Genomic DNA, 16,382 nt, shown 5'->3' on the forward strand with positions numbered 1-16,382 from the left:
AATTATAAGCTTCAGATTATTGCGCTCATTGGCACAACTTTCCAGTGTGCATTGCGCCTGCAAAAAATTATTTTTCGAATTAAAAATTTATTATTAAATTGATTCTCACCTCAACGGCATCGTCCTCCATGATTTTTGAGAAGCGAAGACGCTTCCAAGTCGATTTTTAAGATTTTAACTGCAACAAACAGGTCTTTTATTTCGAAACGGAAGAGGTGGAAGAGAAATGATGGCCTAGGAATACGCGGTGGCCGAAGAGCGAAGAATAGAGGGAAATAAATGAATTTTGAGGGGTTATTTGTTTAAAAAAAGAAAATGAGTGAAAAATATTGAAAATCTAGAGAAAATAATTTTAGGAGTGCTGAATTTTCTCCACAATTATTGATTTTTGCTGGAAATTATGAAAAATAGCAAGCTAAATGAGCTAAAATTGATAAAGCTATGTAAAAAATCGTCGAAAATCTCTTGAAAACCATAAAAATGATGGAAAAATGATGGAAAAATGATAAAAAATTTATTTTCGAAAACAAAAATACAGTAATCTTTAAAGGCGCATGCTGGAATTTATGTGTTGGGTCTCGACACGATTACAGTTGTAATTGCCACGTTTTACCGAATTCTCAAACTTTTTCGCTGAATATTTGTTACCAGCCTGGCTGCCGCGCCTTCGGCGCTTCATCCGGCTGGCCTCTCCTCATTTACTAGTTCACCTTCTAAGAAATGTGTCCGCGTGGCCGAGTGGTCCAAGGCGGCTGTCTCTGCGCAAAGAGCGCAAGTTCGATTTTGGGCCCGGCCGCCTTTCTTTCTCATCGTTACTAATAATATTCAACAGATCCGTCTGTCCGTTTATTTGTCGCCGATCATAACTCCCTCCGTACTGGACCGATTTTAATGAAACCTGGATAGATAGATAGCACAGGTGGTTCGCGATGGATGCTACTGTGAAAAAAATAAAGTTTGGCCAAGGATTTTCAAAAAAAATTTTCGCGCCCAAAACACTTTAGTTCACAAATGCACTAAAGTGTTTTGGGCGCGAAAATTTTTTTTGAAAATCCTTGGCCAAACTTTATTTTTTTCACAGTATATGGGGCATATTCGAAATGGAAGCATATAACCTTCCATGTGCTCGCATAAAACGATGTGCTTCGCGCGCGGAAGTGATATGCTTCGAGGCGTGGTGCTTGTGGCACGGATCCTGCGTGCTTCCATATAGCTCGCATATAGGATCCATGTTTTCACCGTAAACCTGAAACTTGCAACGACACTCCGCCATTACACCATGGCGTGCTGTTTATCGTAATTGAAACTGTAATTTTTTTTCAAAGACATTTTCATAATTTTCTCCGTTTTCGAAGATTTTCATGCACTTTTTGTCAAATTTTGCTGAAAACAAATTACGACTAAATAAAAATTAATTTTTAATTAATGTCCGAAAAGTGTAATTTTAATTTTCAAGCTGAATCGCGATTTTTTAGGGAAAGCTCAATGAAAGGAAATGATAAAGTTATCTTATTCCATGAAAGTAAGAGCGTCTTTATTTTTCTTACTTCGGATTGGCTATAATAATTATTTTTAGATGGAAAAAGGTAAGACGGTAAGTTTTTGTCAAGAAGAAGTAAGAAAAGTAATGGATCTACCCACGAAGAAAACTTGCCTACCCACGAACGCAAAATAATGCATTTTTATGGTACAAAAATGCAAAAAATGCATTAAATTGCATTCGTGAATAGAATTAAATTGCATTAAATGGTACAAGTTTTCTTCGTGGGTAGATCCATAAGAAGCTCATCACTGTGCCAGAGGCTTTCGAAAAACATTCATTTCATTGATTAGCTGATTTAAACTTTTTTGATTCATTTCTGTTTTTTTGGTAAGAAATGGAATGAAAGAAAAAGGAAATAAGTTATAGCTTTCTGTGCTTTCTCTAAAACTATTCGTGATTTTGTTACTGAGGATATAGTCGTAATTTGTTTTCAATGAAAACTGAAAACGGAAAAAATGAATATGTCATAAAGAATAGAGCTGAACAGACTCGGAATGGAATAGCAAAGTAGCAACACGTTATAATGGGTGGAATTAGTGGGCGAGGGCATCGTACGAGCTGTCGGTAGACATGATGAACGGCAAGAAAACACGGATCGCGCGTGGGTCGTATATGCTTCCCGCTGCACCACATGCTTCCATATACCAGGCATATAACTAGCACATAAGTTTCCTATGACTCCCATATTCGACACCGCGCGAACGCACAATGCTTCCATCGCGAACCACCTGTGAGGAAATTGCGCTTAGATGATGCCCGAACTTTTCTTTTTTCTAAAATATCTAATTTGACGTCTTCTGGAGACGATACCGATTTCAACAGTAAAAAGCGTTAAGAAACGTGTGTCCCGATAGGGTGGTAGAAAGTTTTAAAAAATCCATGGCATACTATTGGCTCGGTTGTTTCTTGACTGCATTCTCGAAAGCGCCTCGGCCGCGCGTGTTTGGTGTAGCGGTCTACGCAGATGACTCTCACGCGTGGGGTGCTGAGTTCGTTCCCGCTAGGTCGGAAATTTTTTTTTGGATTTTTATTTTGATAAGAACATAGCCAGTATATGAAAGTTGTAAATATTCTGTTATAGCCGAGATTTTGTAGAACAAAAGGGTGGAGTAGCTATCTTTCTGTTGATACTGTACACACCGCTCAAACTCTGTCATTATGGATGATTGAGTTCTCACTTTGACGGTGTTTAAAAAATTACAATCCTACAAACACCGAGTCAGAAACTTGATAGTAGTTAACAATAAGCCTTTTGTCCGAAGCTTCATGGGGAAGTCATGCAGCATTGCCACCGATCGTTTAAAAACTCAAAAAGTGTTTTTTTAAGAATTTAAATAATTTTTTTGTGAAGTACTGTCAGGTACGAATGAGAAGGATTGAAATCAAAATAGACTGAATAAGGGGCTTCTTTAACTTTTCAACTTAGAAATATGTAAAATAGTTTTAGTGTCGAAGTATTCTAGAGAAGAGAGGCGGCATCGCCGCCGAACAGTGAAAAATTTAGAAAGCAGAACTTTTTGGATCAAACCAAACTAAAAAGAAGATTTCCGTGTATATGGAAAAAATCTTGAACAAATTTAGGGGGAAGAAGGGGGCCGCCGATAAGTCGCAGCCGATAAGTCAAAAACTTCAAAAGAATATTTTAAACGCAAGTTTTGAAGATGTGAATAGGAAATTCTCTTTTGGTGAGGGATTTCTCAGACAGGCAAAAAACACATTACCTGTATTAAGTACAATTCATTCTAAGACCCGGATGTCTGAACCATTAGTTGCCCGCGTACGAATACGGGGTGATAGGGTCCTGATAAAATAAGACGACAAATACACAGTTTCTTACAATAAATAAGGTTTATTGCAAGAAAATAAAATAAGAGAGCGTAAACTTACAAAACAAAAGTTAAAAGAACCAACGCTAAAACTAGAACTAAACTCTGAAAGCCAACCGACTCCAGAAACTACTTGTTGCCACGTGGAGTACACGTGTCCACGTGAACTGACGCGCTGAGGTTACGGTAGGCGCGTGAGCTTTTGGCGGAGTGTCGTTGCGTATTTATTGTGAGGACTCGGAGAACTACAGGGTTATGAGGGTACCTTGCCACCGGCAACTTCCCCCCCTTTACAGAAACCGGGCCCCGACCGGTTCGAGTACTCTCACAGATACGACTTACATTCTTCTCCCCTTATCTCACACCACCTAGCCTAAACTCAGTCACACCACCCTAACATAAAAACTACTAAACAAAAATAATTAATTAACAATTTGGATTGTCCACCAAGATGACATCACTGGTGACTCCATTTGTCCTCCTTTATCCGTGGCTCCGAAGTCACCGACTCCTTTCTCAGTTGGGCCACCACCACATTCTCTGTCGTCCTCGCCTCCAAGAACTCCAGCAGTTGTTCCCACGTTTTGAACTTTTCGTCCGCACTCGCAGCCGAATCGCTCCACTTCACATGACCGGCAGTTATCCAACTCCGTTTCCAACTTTCCACCAAACCCGATTTTGCACCATCCATTTTGTATGGAATGATCGTGATCTCCTTCACTTCCTCAGCTAACTTTCGCACCAAGTCACCCGACTTTTGGTTCGTCTCCTCGTCCTCCGTGAGCTCTAACAAGAATACGATCGATTCTACATTCGCAAAATCGAATTTATCCTTCCACGTTTCCAGCGCACTTTTCCGATACTCAAAGATGGATTTTCCCTTCACACCGATTCTCGGAGTTATGAGAATCTTCGATTCTCTAATCACCGTCTTCTTTGGCTTCATCCCTTCTTTTTTCTCCTCCGTCACTGTATCCACAGCGATTTCCTTGCTCTTCTCCGCCGTTTCCCTGTACGGATTCCTGTTTTCCACACGGATTCCCAGATTTCCTACCATGAAAACCTTCTTCTCCTCACTACTCGTTTTTTCGTCACCCGTCACTGTTTCCACAGCGATTTCCTGGGCTTCATCCCGCAAGCCATTCGGCTTACGCTCCTCCGGATCCAGCTTCTTCCTCAGTTTCGTCAGCGCCTTCTCCAACTTCCTGACCTGAGCCTCAGCCACTTCCTTTTCTCTCTGACTTTTCCGGATTTGCTCCCCGAGCATTTCCTTTTCTCTCTGGATTTCTCGGATTTGCTCCCCGAGCATCTCCCTTTCCTCCTTCCAGCACTCCGTCAACAAGTTCTCCTCGACTTGCACTTGCGCTGCCTTCGCACACGCTTCTCTCAACTCTTCCACCGATTCGAGCTTGAACTCTCTCATAACTCGAATCACCGCTCGCGGCCATTCATCTCCTCCGATTTCTTCGAACTTTTCCAACAACTCTCTGAGGAAAATTCTCATCGGCTCCAGAATCGCATCCGCCTCCTGTTCGCTGCATTTTGCTGTCAACTCCCCGAGTTGCCACCTTGTTTCGTCCTCCACTTTGACGCTGCTAGCGACAAGTTTAGTGAACTTCTTCACTTTCTTTCTTCTCTCCTTCACGCTCATTTGAGTTTCCACAACAATCATCCGATCGTCGTCTACTTCCAACGTTGACTGCTTCGACGATGTTTTGTCGCTCATCTTCTGCGTTGTTGTCCGTAAACTAAGTTTCTATTCAAAAACTGTCTACTTTTCGTTGATTTTCAATCGACGAAGATTACTTCGATTCTTCGGAGAATTCCTCCAAGTTTCCCCGTTATCCAACGAAAGAAACTGCCAAAAACCAGTAAATAATTCCTCCGTTTATTCAAACAGAAGAAAAATAAACCAGAAAAGAACAGAAAACAAGGAAGAGTAACGAAAAATTGAGAAAAACGGTTCGGCCCCCAAGTTGCCCGCGTACGAATACGGGGTGATAGGGTCCTGATAAAATAAGACGACAAATACACAGTTTCTTACAATAAATAAGGTTTATTGCAAGAAAATAAAATAAGAGAGCGTAAACTTACAAAACAAAAGTTAAAAGAACCAACGCTAAAACTAGAACTAAACTCTGAAAGCCAACCGACTCCAGAAACTACTTGTTGCCACGTGGAGTACACGTGTCCACGTGAACTGACGCGCTGAGGTTACGGTAGGCGCGTGAGCTTTTGGCGGAGTGTCGTTGCGTATTTATTGTGAGGACTCGGAGAACTACAGGGTTATGAGGGTACCTTGCCACCGGCAACTCATTAAATAAGCGACTATGAGTATAGAGAATAATCTAACACTTTTCAAGAATTGATGGTGAATTCTAGAATAAGTATTTGTCTAAATATGGCCTTATTTTGCCTTCAGAGGAGGGAGGCGGCATCGCCGCCGATCAGTCAAAAGTAAAAAAAAAACTTAATATTTAGAGGATCACCTGCCTTTTGATAAGGGGAAAATAGAGTTACCAATTTCCTGTTCTTCTGAAGTAATTTGTCGAAATGTTATCAGAAAAGTAGGGGTGCTCTGTGGAACGGGTTGCTCAGCTAATAAAGACTACTAACAACTGAAGAAAAGTTATAGGACCAGAAGAAAAAGAGAATTCTGAGACCCCGATTGTTTGAACCATGTGAGAAGCGCCGCAGGCGCTGTAACACCTAGAAGGGTGGTGTTGAGAAGAAGGTTCAGTCGCCGTTAGGCGACGTGAACCGACTGGTTTCTCAGAATTTGCGGACATTGGGACAGATGGACAGATTCCCCATGCGTTTTATATATATATAAAATATATATATAATGATCTTTTTTAGTTTTCTATTTTTTCTATCATATATGAATTCAAAATTTTCTTTGAAGGGAAAGCGCGCCAATTTCTTGCGACAGTGTACAAAATGGAACGCAGCGCTGAAAGATAGTGGGGAGTCGCAATGCCCGCATTATACTTTCATTTCCAAAAATACAAAAATAATCGAAAAATATTGTTTTTGGGATTCAAATAAGTTTATTATAACATTTTGAGTTATAAAAAAAACGAATACACCAATGAAATCTGTCAAAAGGTAGAATTACAACAAAAAGAAATGAAACATGGATTATAAATATCACTTCCAGACAACGAAAGAAAAGTTGAAAGAATTCTCCGTAAGACGTTGTTCAATTATTTCTTCCTCATTTGACACTTGAATCATGTCTCCTCTCTCTTCGAAAACCACGTCACTATCCGTCCCGACCCATTCTTGTTTCGTTTTCTCGAATGCTTCAATAATGTTTTTGGGTATCATCTCTTGGTCACTTCTTCCCTGATAGTGTGTCCATATAACTGTTCCAATCGTTCCATCGACTCGTTGAATGTCAACTCCTCCGTAAAACCATACCTTCTCTCTGTAATAGAAAGGTTAAATGACAGCAAGAAATGTGAGTGTAACTCACATATAGCATCTAGTCACTTGTGTCGGATGTCTTACAACTGCTCCCAATCCATTCAAGACTGTCCTCCAATCTTCTTGACCCGGTATAAACACTCGAAGAGCTTCCAGAATCGAATTTGATTTCCCTTCCTTCCAATTTCTAAGGAACACATTTAGATCTTGATTAGACAAAAGTGATACTCCCAGAAATGCGGTTTTGCAATTCATTGACATTAAATTAGTTAAATTGACCCATTTAACGCAAGAATTATCATCAATTCTCTCAATTTCCAGTAGATTAGAATATTTGACAGGGATCATACCCTGAAAAATTTCTCCCCCCGAATCACTACACAAGATTAACCGTCCTAGTTTCTTCTGATATGTTTCCAGGAACAAAGCGAGTGTCATCTGATTATTGACGTTCAACATGAACCGAACATTCCTTATTGTTGTCAGTTTATCACATCCATTCATCCAATCGATGACTTGTCGCATATCTTCGGATTTCCAACCGTTCCAGTAGACCGAGTGAATAGAACAATCGAACACGTTGAAAAGAAATTCAAGAGTTTCAAGAAAAAGAAGCAGTGGATTATCAGAAAATAAGTTGAGAGTATGATGCCGATCATACTCATCAAGATCCTCTGATTCCGTGTTATCCCTTTCTGAGACATCTTTCAACTCGAGTCTCCAAGTCTCCGGACGATGATTCCACGGAACGATGAATCCTTTCTCAGTAAAAAACGTGTCAATCACAAAACTCTCACCACTGTATAAAGTTATTTTCACGGATTTTCTCGTGGCTACTTTTGCAATGTTTCTTGTCCGTTTGGAGACTTTTGCAAATTGACATCTGAAAATATGATGAGATTATGAGAAATAGAAATTCCAACTTACATTTCATAGATATTCCAGTTTTGAATAATATTTTGAAGAGGAAGGAATGGTAGTCGGAGTAGAGGTAGTGGTGACATCGAGGACAAAGTCTTTCGGTAATTCCTTCGAATCTGTGACACTGTTTACCGTACCCACACGCGACGCGTCTTCAAATCAATATTCTCTGTGTTGAATGCCAGGAGACGTCATCTGTAGTGTTAATGAATAGCTGGACGCAAATAACGGTTATCGTAGAAACTGTATTTGAGGTGCCGCCTAATTTGAAACGCTTCTCTAATAGTGGTGCTCTACGAACAACTATTTGAACAGCTCTTTGAACAGTGAATCAGCATTTTTGTTGTTATAAACGTGGTTTCCTATGAAAATTCAGGATTTTCTCCGTTTCCAATGAATTCGGCATAAACATTTATGAAATCCGACAAATTCAAGAGTTAGTTAGGTACCAAGCTCGGGCGAATTCGTCGGCGAAAAATAGATTCTCTATTTGAAATGTCCCTCTAATAGTGATGCATGCACCTCAAATACAGGGTGGCTGATAAGTATTGAGACACGTATTTCCCTGATTTCCCTGTATAGAAAAAAAAACTCAAGGTGTCCATTTCAGAAAACAAACTATATTTTTCGAATCAGTACAACATTATGACCAGCTTTTGAAAAAAAAAACACTAGGTTTGATTCCGTGGTCGCGTGCCAGACGCCCAGATGTGACAAGGAAAAAGTGACTCTGCGCCGCGGGTAAGAAGGTTTCACGATCAACCAAAGAGATTCAATAATATAGCGGTCAACAATTATTCGATTGTCCCATTATTGGTCTAAATAGCTTACGGTAGACTTTCTGAACATTTCTCAGACCTCAACTTGAATTTTTTGAAATTGAGGAGAGTGGGGGCCTCTCTGATATCCGAAGGTCTAGTTTTTGAAGCAAATAATGGAAAACCATGATTATCAACTCATAAGAATGCGATAACCAGAAAACAATATGATCAAAACATGTATTAGACACTGTAAATTCAGTTCAGAATTGTTGAATTCTTCCTATATTCTGTCCTCAATTTTTGTGACGGTTTATCTAAAAACTCGCCATTTTGTTCATTTTTCTCAATACTGCAAGTTGCACTTGAAGCCCTCGTGGGTCCGTGACCATGCGCTTATCTGTATTTTGTATTAATATAGTTTTGAGGATAACATCTCAGCTGTCACCAACCAAATTCCTAGTCTCGAAAAATGTGTGCTCCTGTAGATATGAGCCAATGAATGTAATAACTACCTACGGCGCATAGTCTCTTTATCCCTGTCACATCTGGACGTCTGGCACGCGACCACGGAATCAAAAGTAGTACTTTTTTTTAAACTGGTCATAATATTGTACTGATTCAAAAAATATAGTTATTTTCTCAAATGGACACCTAGATTTTTTTCTATGCGGTGAAATACATGTCTCAATACTTATCAGCCACCCTGTACAGTTTTTATGGTAATAGGAAAGAATGGTACCTTGGTCTCTAAGGTCCTGCGTTTTGTCATCTGCAAGTAATGGGACAGAGCTCTTCTTCTGAGATTCAAAAAGTTTATTAGAAAAATGTGAGTTATAAAAAACGAATACAGCGATAAAATCTGGCAAAAGGTAAAATTACTATCATTTCCAGACAACAAAAGTAAAGTCGAAACATTGAGTCGGAAGATACTCTTTGATTATTTTCTCCTCGTCTGAGACTTGAATTACGTTTCCTCTCTCCTCGAAAACCACGTCACTATCAGTCCCGGTCCATTCTTCATTCGTTCTTTCGAATGCTTCAATAACATTCTTTGGGATCTTCTCGTGTTCCTTTTTCCCAAGATAATGAGTCCACATGACGGTTCCAATCGTTCCATCGACTCTCTGAATGTCAACTCCTCCGTAGAACCAGAATATCTCTCTGTAATAGAAAACATAAATAACAGCAATAAATGTGAGTGTAACTCACATGCAGCATCTAGCCACTTGTGTCGGATGTCTTACAACCGCTCCCAATCCATTCAGCACTGTCCTCCAGTCTTCTTGACCCGGTATAAACACTCGAAGATCTTCTAGAATCGGATTTGATCTACCTTCCTTCCAACTTCTGAGGAATGCATTCAGATCTTGATTAGACAAAAGTGATACTCCAAGATAAAGGCGTTTGCACGTGTTCATAGACATTAAAATAGATAAATTGACCCATTTAGCGCCTCCAAAATAATCGAATCTCTCAATTTCGAGTGGCATTGAAAACTTGAGTGGAGCAATATCAGACACATCACTATGCATGATTACCCGCCCAATTTTCTTCTGAAATCTTCCCAGGAAGAAAGCAAGTGTCCACTGGTTATTGGCATTCAAACTAAAATTAACATTTTTTATTTTTGTTAGTTTATCGCATCCATTCATCCAATCGATAACTTGTCGCATATCTTCGGATTTCCAGCTGGACCAGTAGACCGAGTGAATAGAACAATCGAACACTTCGAAGAGAAGTTGGAGAGTTTCAAGAAAGAGAAGCAGTGGGTTTTCAGAAAATAAATTGAGAGCATGATACACATGATTCTCATTATAAACATCTGATTCCGTGTTATCCCTTTCTGAGATATCTCTCAACTCAAACAACCAAGTCTCCGGTCCCTGAGGGCCTATGACACTGTTTCCAGCGAATGACGTGTAAATTACAAAACTCTCTCCATTTTCCAACCTGATTTTCACTGGTTTTCTAACAGCTAACCTTGCCACGTGTTTTGTCCGTTTGGAAACTTTTGCAAAGTGATATCTGAAAATATGATTAGATTATGAGAAATAGGAAATTCCAACTTACATTTCATAGATATTCCAGTTTCGAATAATATTCCGAAGAGGAAGGAATGGCAGTCGGAGTAGAGGTAGTGGTGACATCGAAGACAAAAGTCTTTCGGTGATTCCTTCGAATCTGTGACACTGTTTACCGTACCCACACGCGACGCGTCTCCAAATCAATAGTCTCTGTGTTGAATGCCTGTAGACGTCATCTGTAGTGTTAGTTAATAGCTAGAGGGGATAATGAGGAAGAACGATTTATAGGAAAGAAAGGTCGTTTGGTCTCCAGGGTTCTGCGTTTTGTCATCTGCAAGCAATGGGACAGGGCTCTTATTTTGGGATTTAAAAAGTTTATTATGAAAATTTGAGTTGTGAAAAAAAATGAATACAGCAATAAAATGACAGATGATAGAATCACAACCAAAAATGAGACATGGATTATGTATATATCATTTCCAGACAACGAAAGAAAAATTGAAACAATTCTGAGTCGGAAGATACTCTTTGATTATTTTCTCCTCGTCTGAGACTTGAATCTCGTTTCCTTTCTCCTCGAAAACCACGTCACTATCAGTTCCGACCCATTCTTGTTTCGTTTTCTCGAATACTTCAATAATGTTCCTTGGGATCTTCTCGTGTTCATTACTCCCGACGTAATGTGTCCACATAACTGTTCCAATCTTACCATCGACTCGTTGAATATCCACACCACCATAGTACCAAAGATTTTTTCTGAAAAAATAAATTTACGGCGTAAATCGACAAGTGAAGTTGTGTCAGTGTAACTCACATATAGCATCTAGTCACTCGTGTCGGGTGTCTTACAACTGCTCCCAATCCATTCAAGACTGTCTTCCAATCTTCTTGGTCTGTTACATAGACGTGAAGAACTTCTAGAATCGAATTTGATTTCCCTTCCTTCCAACTTCTGAGGAATACTTTCAGATCTTGATTAGAGAGAAGTGATATTGCAAGGTAAAGACGTTTGCACGTGTTCATAGACATTAAAATAGATAAATTGACCCATCTAGCACCATAGTAACTGAATCTCTCCATTTCTATTGAAAACTTGACTGGAGCAATATCAGAGACTTTACTATACACGATTAGCCGTCCAAGTTTCTTCTTAAATGTTTCCAGAAATAAAGCAAGTGTCATCTGATTATTGACGTTCAAATTAAAATTAACAGTTTCTATTTTTGTCAGTTTATCACATCCATTCATCCAATCGATAACTTGTCGCATATCTTCAGTTTTCCAACTGGTCCAGTATACCATGTGAATAGAACAATCAAACACTTCGAAGAGAAATTCGAGAGTCTCAAGAAAGAGAAGCAGTGGGTTTTCAGAAAATAAATTGAGAGTATGATACACATGATTCTCATTATAAACATCTGATTCTGCGTTATCTCTGTCTGAGATATCTCTCAACTCAAACACCCAAGTCTCCTGTCCCCGAGAGACTATGCCACTATTTCCAGCGAATGACGTTTGAATTGAAAAACACTCTCCATTTGTCAAACTGATATCCACTGGTTTTCTGAAAGCTGCCCTTGCCACGCTTTTTGTTCGTTTGGAGACTTTTGCAAATTGACATCTGAAAATATGATGAGATTATGAGAAATAAGAATTTCCAACTTACATTTCATAGATATTCCAGTTTTGAATAATATTTTGAAGAGGAAGGAATGGCAGTCGGAGTAGAGATAGTGGTGGCATCTCAAGCAGAAGTGTTCTGGTAATTCCTTCGAATCTGTGACACTGTTTACCGTACCCACACGCGACGCGTTTCCAAATCAATATCCTCTGTGTTGAATGCCTATAGACGTCATCTGTAGTGTTAGTTAATAGCTAGAGGCAAAGAACGATTAATAGGAAAGAAAGGTAGCTTGGTCTCCAGGGTTCTGCGTTTTGTCATCTGCAAGCAATGGGACAGGGCTCTTCTTCTGTGATTTAAAAAGTTTATTATGAAAATTTGAGTTGTGAAAAAAATGAATACAGCAATAAAATGACAGAAGATAGAATTACAACCAAAAATGAAACATGGATTGAAAATATTACTTCCAGACAACGAAAGTAAAGTTGAAACAGTTCTCCGGAAGGTGTTGTTCAATTATTTTCTCCTCGTCTGAGACTTGAATCTCGTTTCCTCTCTCCTCGAAAACCACGTCACTATCAGTCCCAACCCATTCTTGTTTTGTTTTCTCGAATGCTTCAATAATGTTTTTGGGAATCTCCTCTTTTTCATTATACCCAAAATAATGTGTCCACATAACTGTTCCAATCTTCCCATCGACTCGTTGAATATCCACACCACCATAGTACCAATGATATTGTCTGAAAAAAAAAAATTTACGGCAAAAATCGACACTGAATGTCTATGAAGTTGTGTCAGGGCTACTCACTTCAAGCATCTAGTCACTTGTGTTGGATGTCGTACAACTGCTCCCAATCCATTCAAGACTGTCTTCCAATCTTCTTGATCTGGTACATAGACGTGAAGAACTTCTAGAATCGAATTTGATTTCCCTTCCTTCCAATTTCTAAGGAATACATTCAGATCTTGATTAGATAGGAGTGATACTCCAAGATCAACACTTTTGCACGTGTTCATAGACATTAAAATAGGTAAATTGGCCCATCTAGCGCTACCAAAATTACTGAATCTCTCCATTTCTATTGAAAAATTGAGTGGAGTTATATCTGTGTTGCCTTGCGGTGGTACAGCACCATGCAGGAATAACCGTCCAAGTTTCTTCTGAAATGTTCCCAGGAACAAAGCAAGTGTCATTTGATTATTGACGTTCAAACAGAACCGAACATTTTCTACTTTTGTCAGTTTATCACATCCATTCATCCAATAGATGACTTGTCGCATATCTTCAGTTTTCCAGCTGTTCCAGTAGACCCAGTGAATAGAACAATCAAACACTTCGAAGAGAAATTTGAGAGTCTCAAGAAAACGAAGCAGAGGATTCTCAGAAACTAAAGTGAAGGTGTGTGTCCGATTATTCTCATTATATGCCTCTGATTCCGTGTTATCACTTTCTGAGACATCTTTCATCTTAAACAGCCAAGTATCCCATAGGGACATGCTACCACTTTCAGAGATTGTCGTTTCAATTTGAAAATTCTCTAGATTGTTCAAAATGATATACGCTGTTTTTTTAACAGCTAACTTTACCAAGTTTTTTGTTCGTTTGGAGACTTTTGCAAATTGACATCTGAAAATATGATTGAAATATGAGAAATAGGAAATTCCAACTTACATTTCATAGATATTCCAAGTTTGAATAATGTGTTGTAGAGGAAGGAGTGGCAGTCGGAGTAGATGTAGTGGTGACATCGAAGACTTTCCTAAACTCGATACGGTTTGCGGCACTGTTCACCGAACGCACTGCCAAATCAATAAACGACCTTCTGCATACAATATGTCGTATTTCTGGGAGGAAACGTTAGAGGTGATGATGGAGAAGAGCAAATAATAGGACAAATCGCCGCTTGGCTAGATTACCATCACTGCAGACGTGGTGGTGGTAATTGGCGATTGTGGATTTAATTGAGGAGATAATGATGATTTAAGATTATTGTGTGAGTGACGAGCAGATGGTATTAGTGGATTGGGAGAGAGATGTCACTTAGATTCTCATGACAGTCTACGAATATGGATGACGTCAGAGGACAGAAAGGAGAAGGAAATATATTTATTAATTAAAGAATGGAAACTCTTAGAGAAACAAGCAATATATTTGGTATAATGCATTAATTTTCAAAGATAGTGGTAGTTACCAAACAGAAATAGTTAGTGATTTGAGATAAGAGCTACATGTGAATCTTCCCGTTTCTTCTCCGTCTTCCACTTCGTGATACTCATTTTCATCTGCTTCTGGATCAACATTATCCTCCATCTCATTCACGTCTTCATACTTCTGAATCCATCTCAATGGAACCGTCGAATTCTCAGATTCCCTTAAAAACTTATGCCATTGGAGTGTTGCAGTTCTTCCGTCATTAAGTTGAATGTCATATCCACCAAAGATCCAGGATAATTCTTTCCCAAGGAAATACTCAATTCTGGAAAAATACATGTTGTCAATTGATTTGACTTTGGACATTTCAGTTAAATTTTTTTACGTATTTGACTTTGATTTCACAAAATTGTTCAACAAAACTTACTCGATACATCTTTTCGTTGTCCTCGGATCTCTTTTTACAAATGGAATTCCATCTAAAATTTCCCTTAGATTGATAACGTCATGTGTTCTAATGAAGGCCTTCTTTAGTCTTGAATTAGATTTCCCAGCTATTAGATTTTTGAGGAATGAGTTCAAGTATTGATTAGTCAATTCACTATTATACAGGTCGATTTCGATAACGTCCAAAGCAGTCAGGAGATATGAACTTTCCATTTGAAGATTGGAAATTCTGAGTTCGTTATACAACTGACGAGACAATGACAATTGTTTCAATTTGGGATCTTCTGCATTATAGATCTCTACCGACAATGAATCCACTTTCTTTTTGTTTGTCTCCAGTAAATGATGAATATCTTCTAATTTCGAACATGAGAGATGAAGTGTTTGATATGAATCTTGTGGTAGTTCATTCGCATACCTGAGAAGGTAATCGACAACATTTCGACCAGTTTTAGATTCGAGATATAACCCATACAATGGTGTGTTGAATATATCCATTAACTGCTCTAATACTTCTACACTCTTCTCAAATGGATTCGCAGCATAAAAGCGGAAATATCTATGAATCTGATTCTCAATAAGATATTTATCTTCGGATTGAATCGAAGTAGGCCTAAACATCCAACGATCCGAGTCTTTTGTTCCGAATTCAAGCCAAACTTCGAACGGTGCCCAATCGATTAAGCTAAGTGAGAACGGCCTTTTGCTAATTGACTTTGCTAATGACTTTGTCTTTTTCGATATTTTTGAGAAGTTATACCTGAAATCTGATCATTCATTTTCCAGCGGAATGAAAACTAAAACCTACAGCTCGAAAGGATTCCATATCTTTGTTACAGCATCGAAAATGAGTAATGGAAGTTTCAGTATAAGGAAAGGACGTTGAGTAGGAACAACCATCAAAACGTTTGATGTCATCTGTTGAGTGTCCAAAACGATGTCGCAGAGGGATAAATATGCAGTGGTTGTGAGGAAGAGAACAGGTGTTGGCTTGGAAGAGGTTGGCGTTCCCAAGATGTTTGCAAAAGAAGTGGTTCTAGTCCCTAAAAGGAAAACACGAAAAAAAAAAGAGAGACGCAGAGAAACATTTTTTCCTATTGCCGAATGCGAATTCATGTTTGCTATATGAATCTGTGCAAAATGCATTGACTGGAGCCAGATGAAAACCGTTCTTTAAATGAAATCGATGTATTTTGGACAACAATCATAAAATTAACAACGATCATAAAATTAAGACGATGAAGTCATTTCAAATTCGATAATAAAGAATTTTATCCGTCCTAAAACTATGAAAAAAATTACAAAGTAAAGAACAGTGTAAATCCAGAATTATTAATGTATGTTTTCAGGTAAACGATGTCAAGACGCACGGCACCCTATCACAAACTTGCAACGGGGCGGGCCGAGACGAAATTGAAAATTTTCCCACTCCCACCTTAGCGCTACGTTCAATTTTCGAACAGTGCCGCAAGAAATGGGCATGGCCGCCGCGTGAGGACTGGGAGAACTTTCCATGCACAGAAAAATTTGAATTCTGGACTTAGAAGTTGAATTGATCTGAAAATCTTTACTATTAACAAACGCAAACGGCTGTATGTTTGTGTGTCTGTCGCCGATCCTACCGCCCTTTATACTGAACCGACTTTCTTCAAATTTGG

At 38.9% G+C, this 16,382-nt stretch overlaps 5 protein-coding genes across 5 annotated transcripts; all 5 read right to left on the reverse strand.

The window, feature by feature from the left end:
• Window positions 1-3,826: 3,826 nt before the first annotated feature.
• Window positions 3,827-5,095, reverse strand: GCK72_003472 (uncharacterized protein; the record flags this gene model as incomplete). The annotated part of the gene is made up of 1 exon (XM_053724074.1): window positions 3,827-5,095. One exon carries the CDS (start codon window positions 5,093-5,095, stop codon window positions 3,827-3,829), a length of 1,269 nt encoding a protein of 422 aa, XP_053592719.1.
• A 1,424-nt stretch (window positions 5,096-6,519) lies between these two features.
• GCK72_003473 (uncharacterized protein) lies at window positions 6,520-7,802 on the reverse strand (the record flags this gene model as incomplete). Its single annotated transcript, XM_053724075.1, has 4 exons — window positions 6,520-6,799; window positions 6,848-6,985; window positions 7,190-7,681; window positions 7,726-7,802. 4 exons carry the CDS (start codon window positions 7,800-7,802, stop codon window positions 6,520-6,522), a joined length of 987 nt encoding a protein of 328 aa, XP_053592720.1.
• A 1,559-nt stretch (window positions 7,803-9,361) lies between these two features.
• Window positions 9,362-12,247, reverse strand: GCK72_003474 (uncharacterized protein; the record flags this gene model as incomplete). The annotated part of the gene is made up of 6 exons (XM_053724076.1): window positions 9,362-9,641; window positions 9,690-10,505; window positions 10,551-10,727; window positions 11,030-11,260; window positions 11,319-12,125; window positions 12,171-12,247. The coding sequence occupies 6 exons, from the start codon at window positions 12,245-12,247 to the stop codon at window positions 9,362-9,364; spliced, it is 2,388 nt and encodes a 795-aa protein (XP_053592721.1).
• Window positions 12,248-12,585: 338 nt separating this feature from the next.
• GCK72_003475 (uncharacterized protein) lies at window positions 12,586-13,874 on the reverse strand (the record flags this gene model as incomplete). The annotated part of the gene is made up of 3 exons (XM_003097002.2): window positions 12,586-12,865; window positions 12,934-13,752; window positions 13,798-13,874. 3 exons carry the CDS (start codon window positions 13,872-13,874, stop codon window positions 12,586-12,588), a joined length of 1,176 nt encoding a protein of 391 aa, XP_003097050.2.
• A 439-nt stretch (window positions 13,875-14,313) lies between these two features.
• GCK72_003476 (uncharacterized protein) lies at window positions 14,314-15,642 on the reverse strand (the record flags this gene model as incomplete). Its single annotated transcript, XM_053724077.1, has 3 exons — window positions 14,314-14,602; window positions 14,705-15,484; window positions 15,533-15,642. The coding sequence occupies 3 exons, from the start codon at window positions 15,640-15,642 to the stop codon at window positions 14,314-14,316; spliced, it is 1,179 nt and encodes a 392-aa protein (XP_053592722.1).
• Window positions 15,643-16,382: the final 740 nt, after the last annotated feature.

This window comes from Caenorhabditis remanei, chromosome I (genome assembly GCF_010183535.1).
Source record: "Caenorhabditis remanei strain PX506 chromosome I, whole genome shotgun sequence".
Taxonomy (NCBI): Eukaryota; Metazoa; Nematoda; class Chromadorea; order Rhabditida; family Rhabditidae; genus Caenorhabditis; species Caenorhabditis remanei.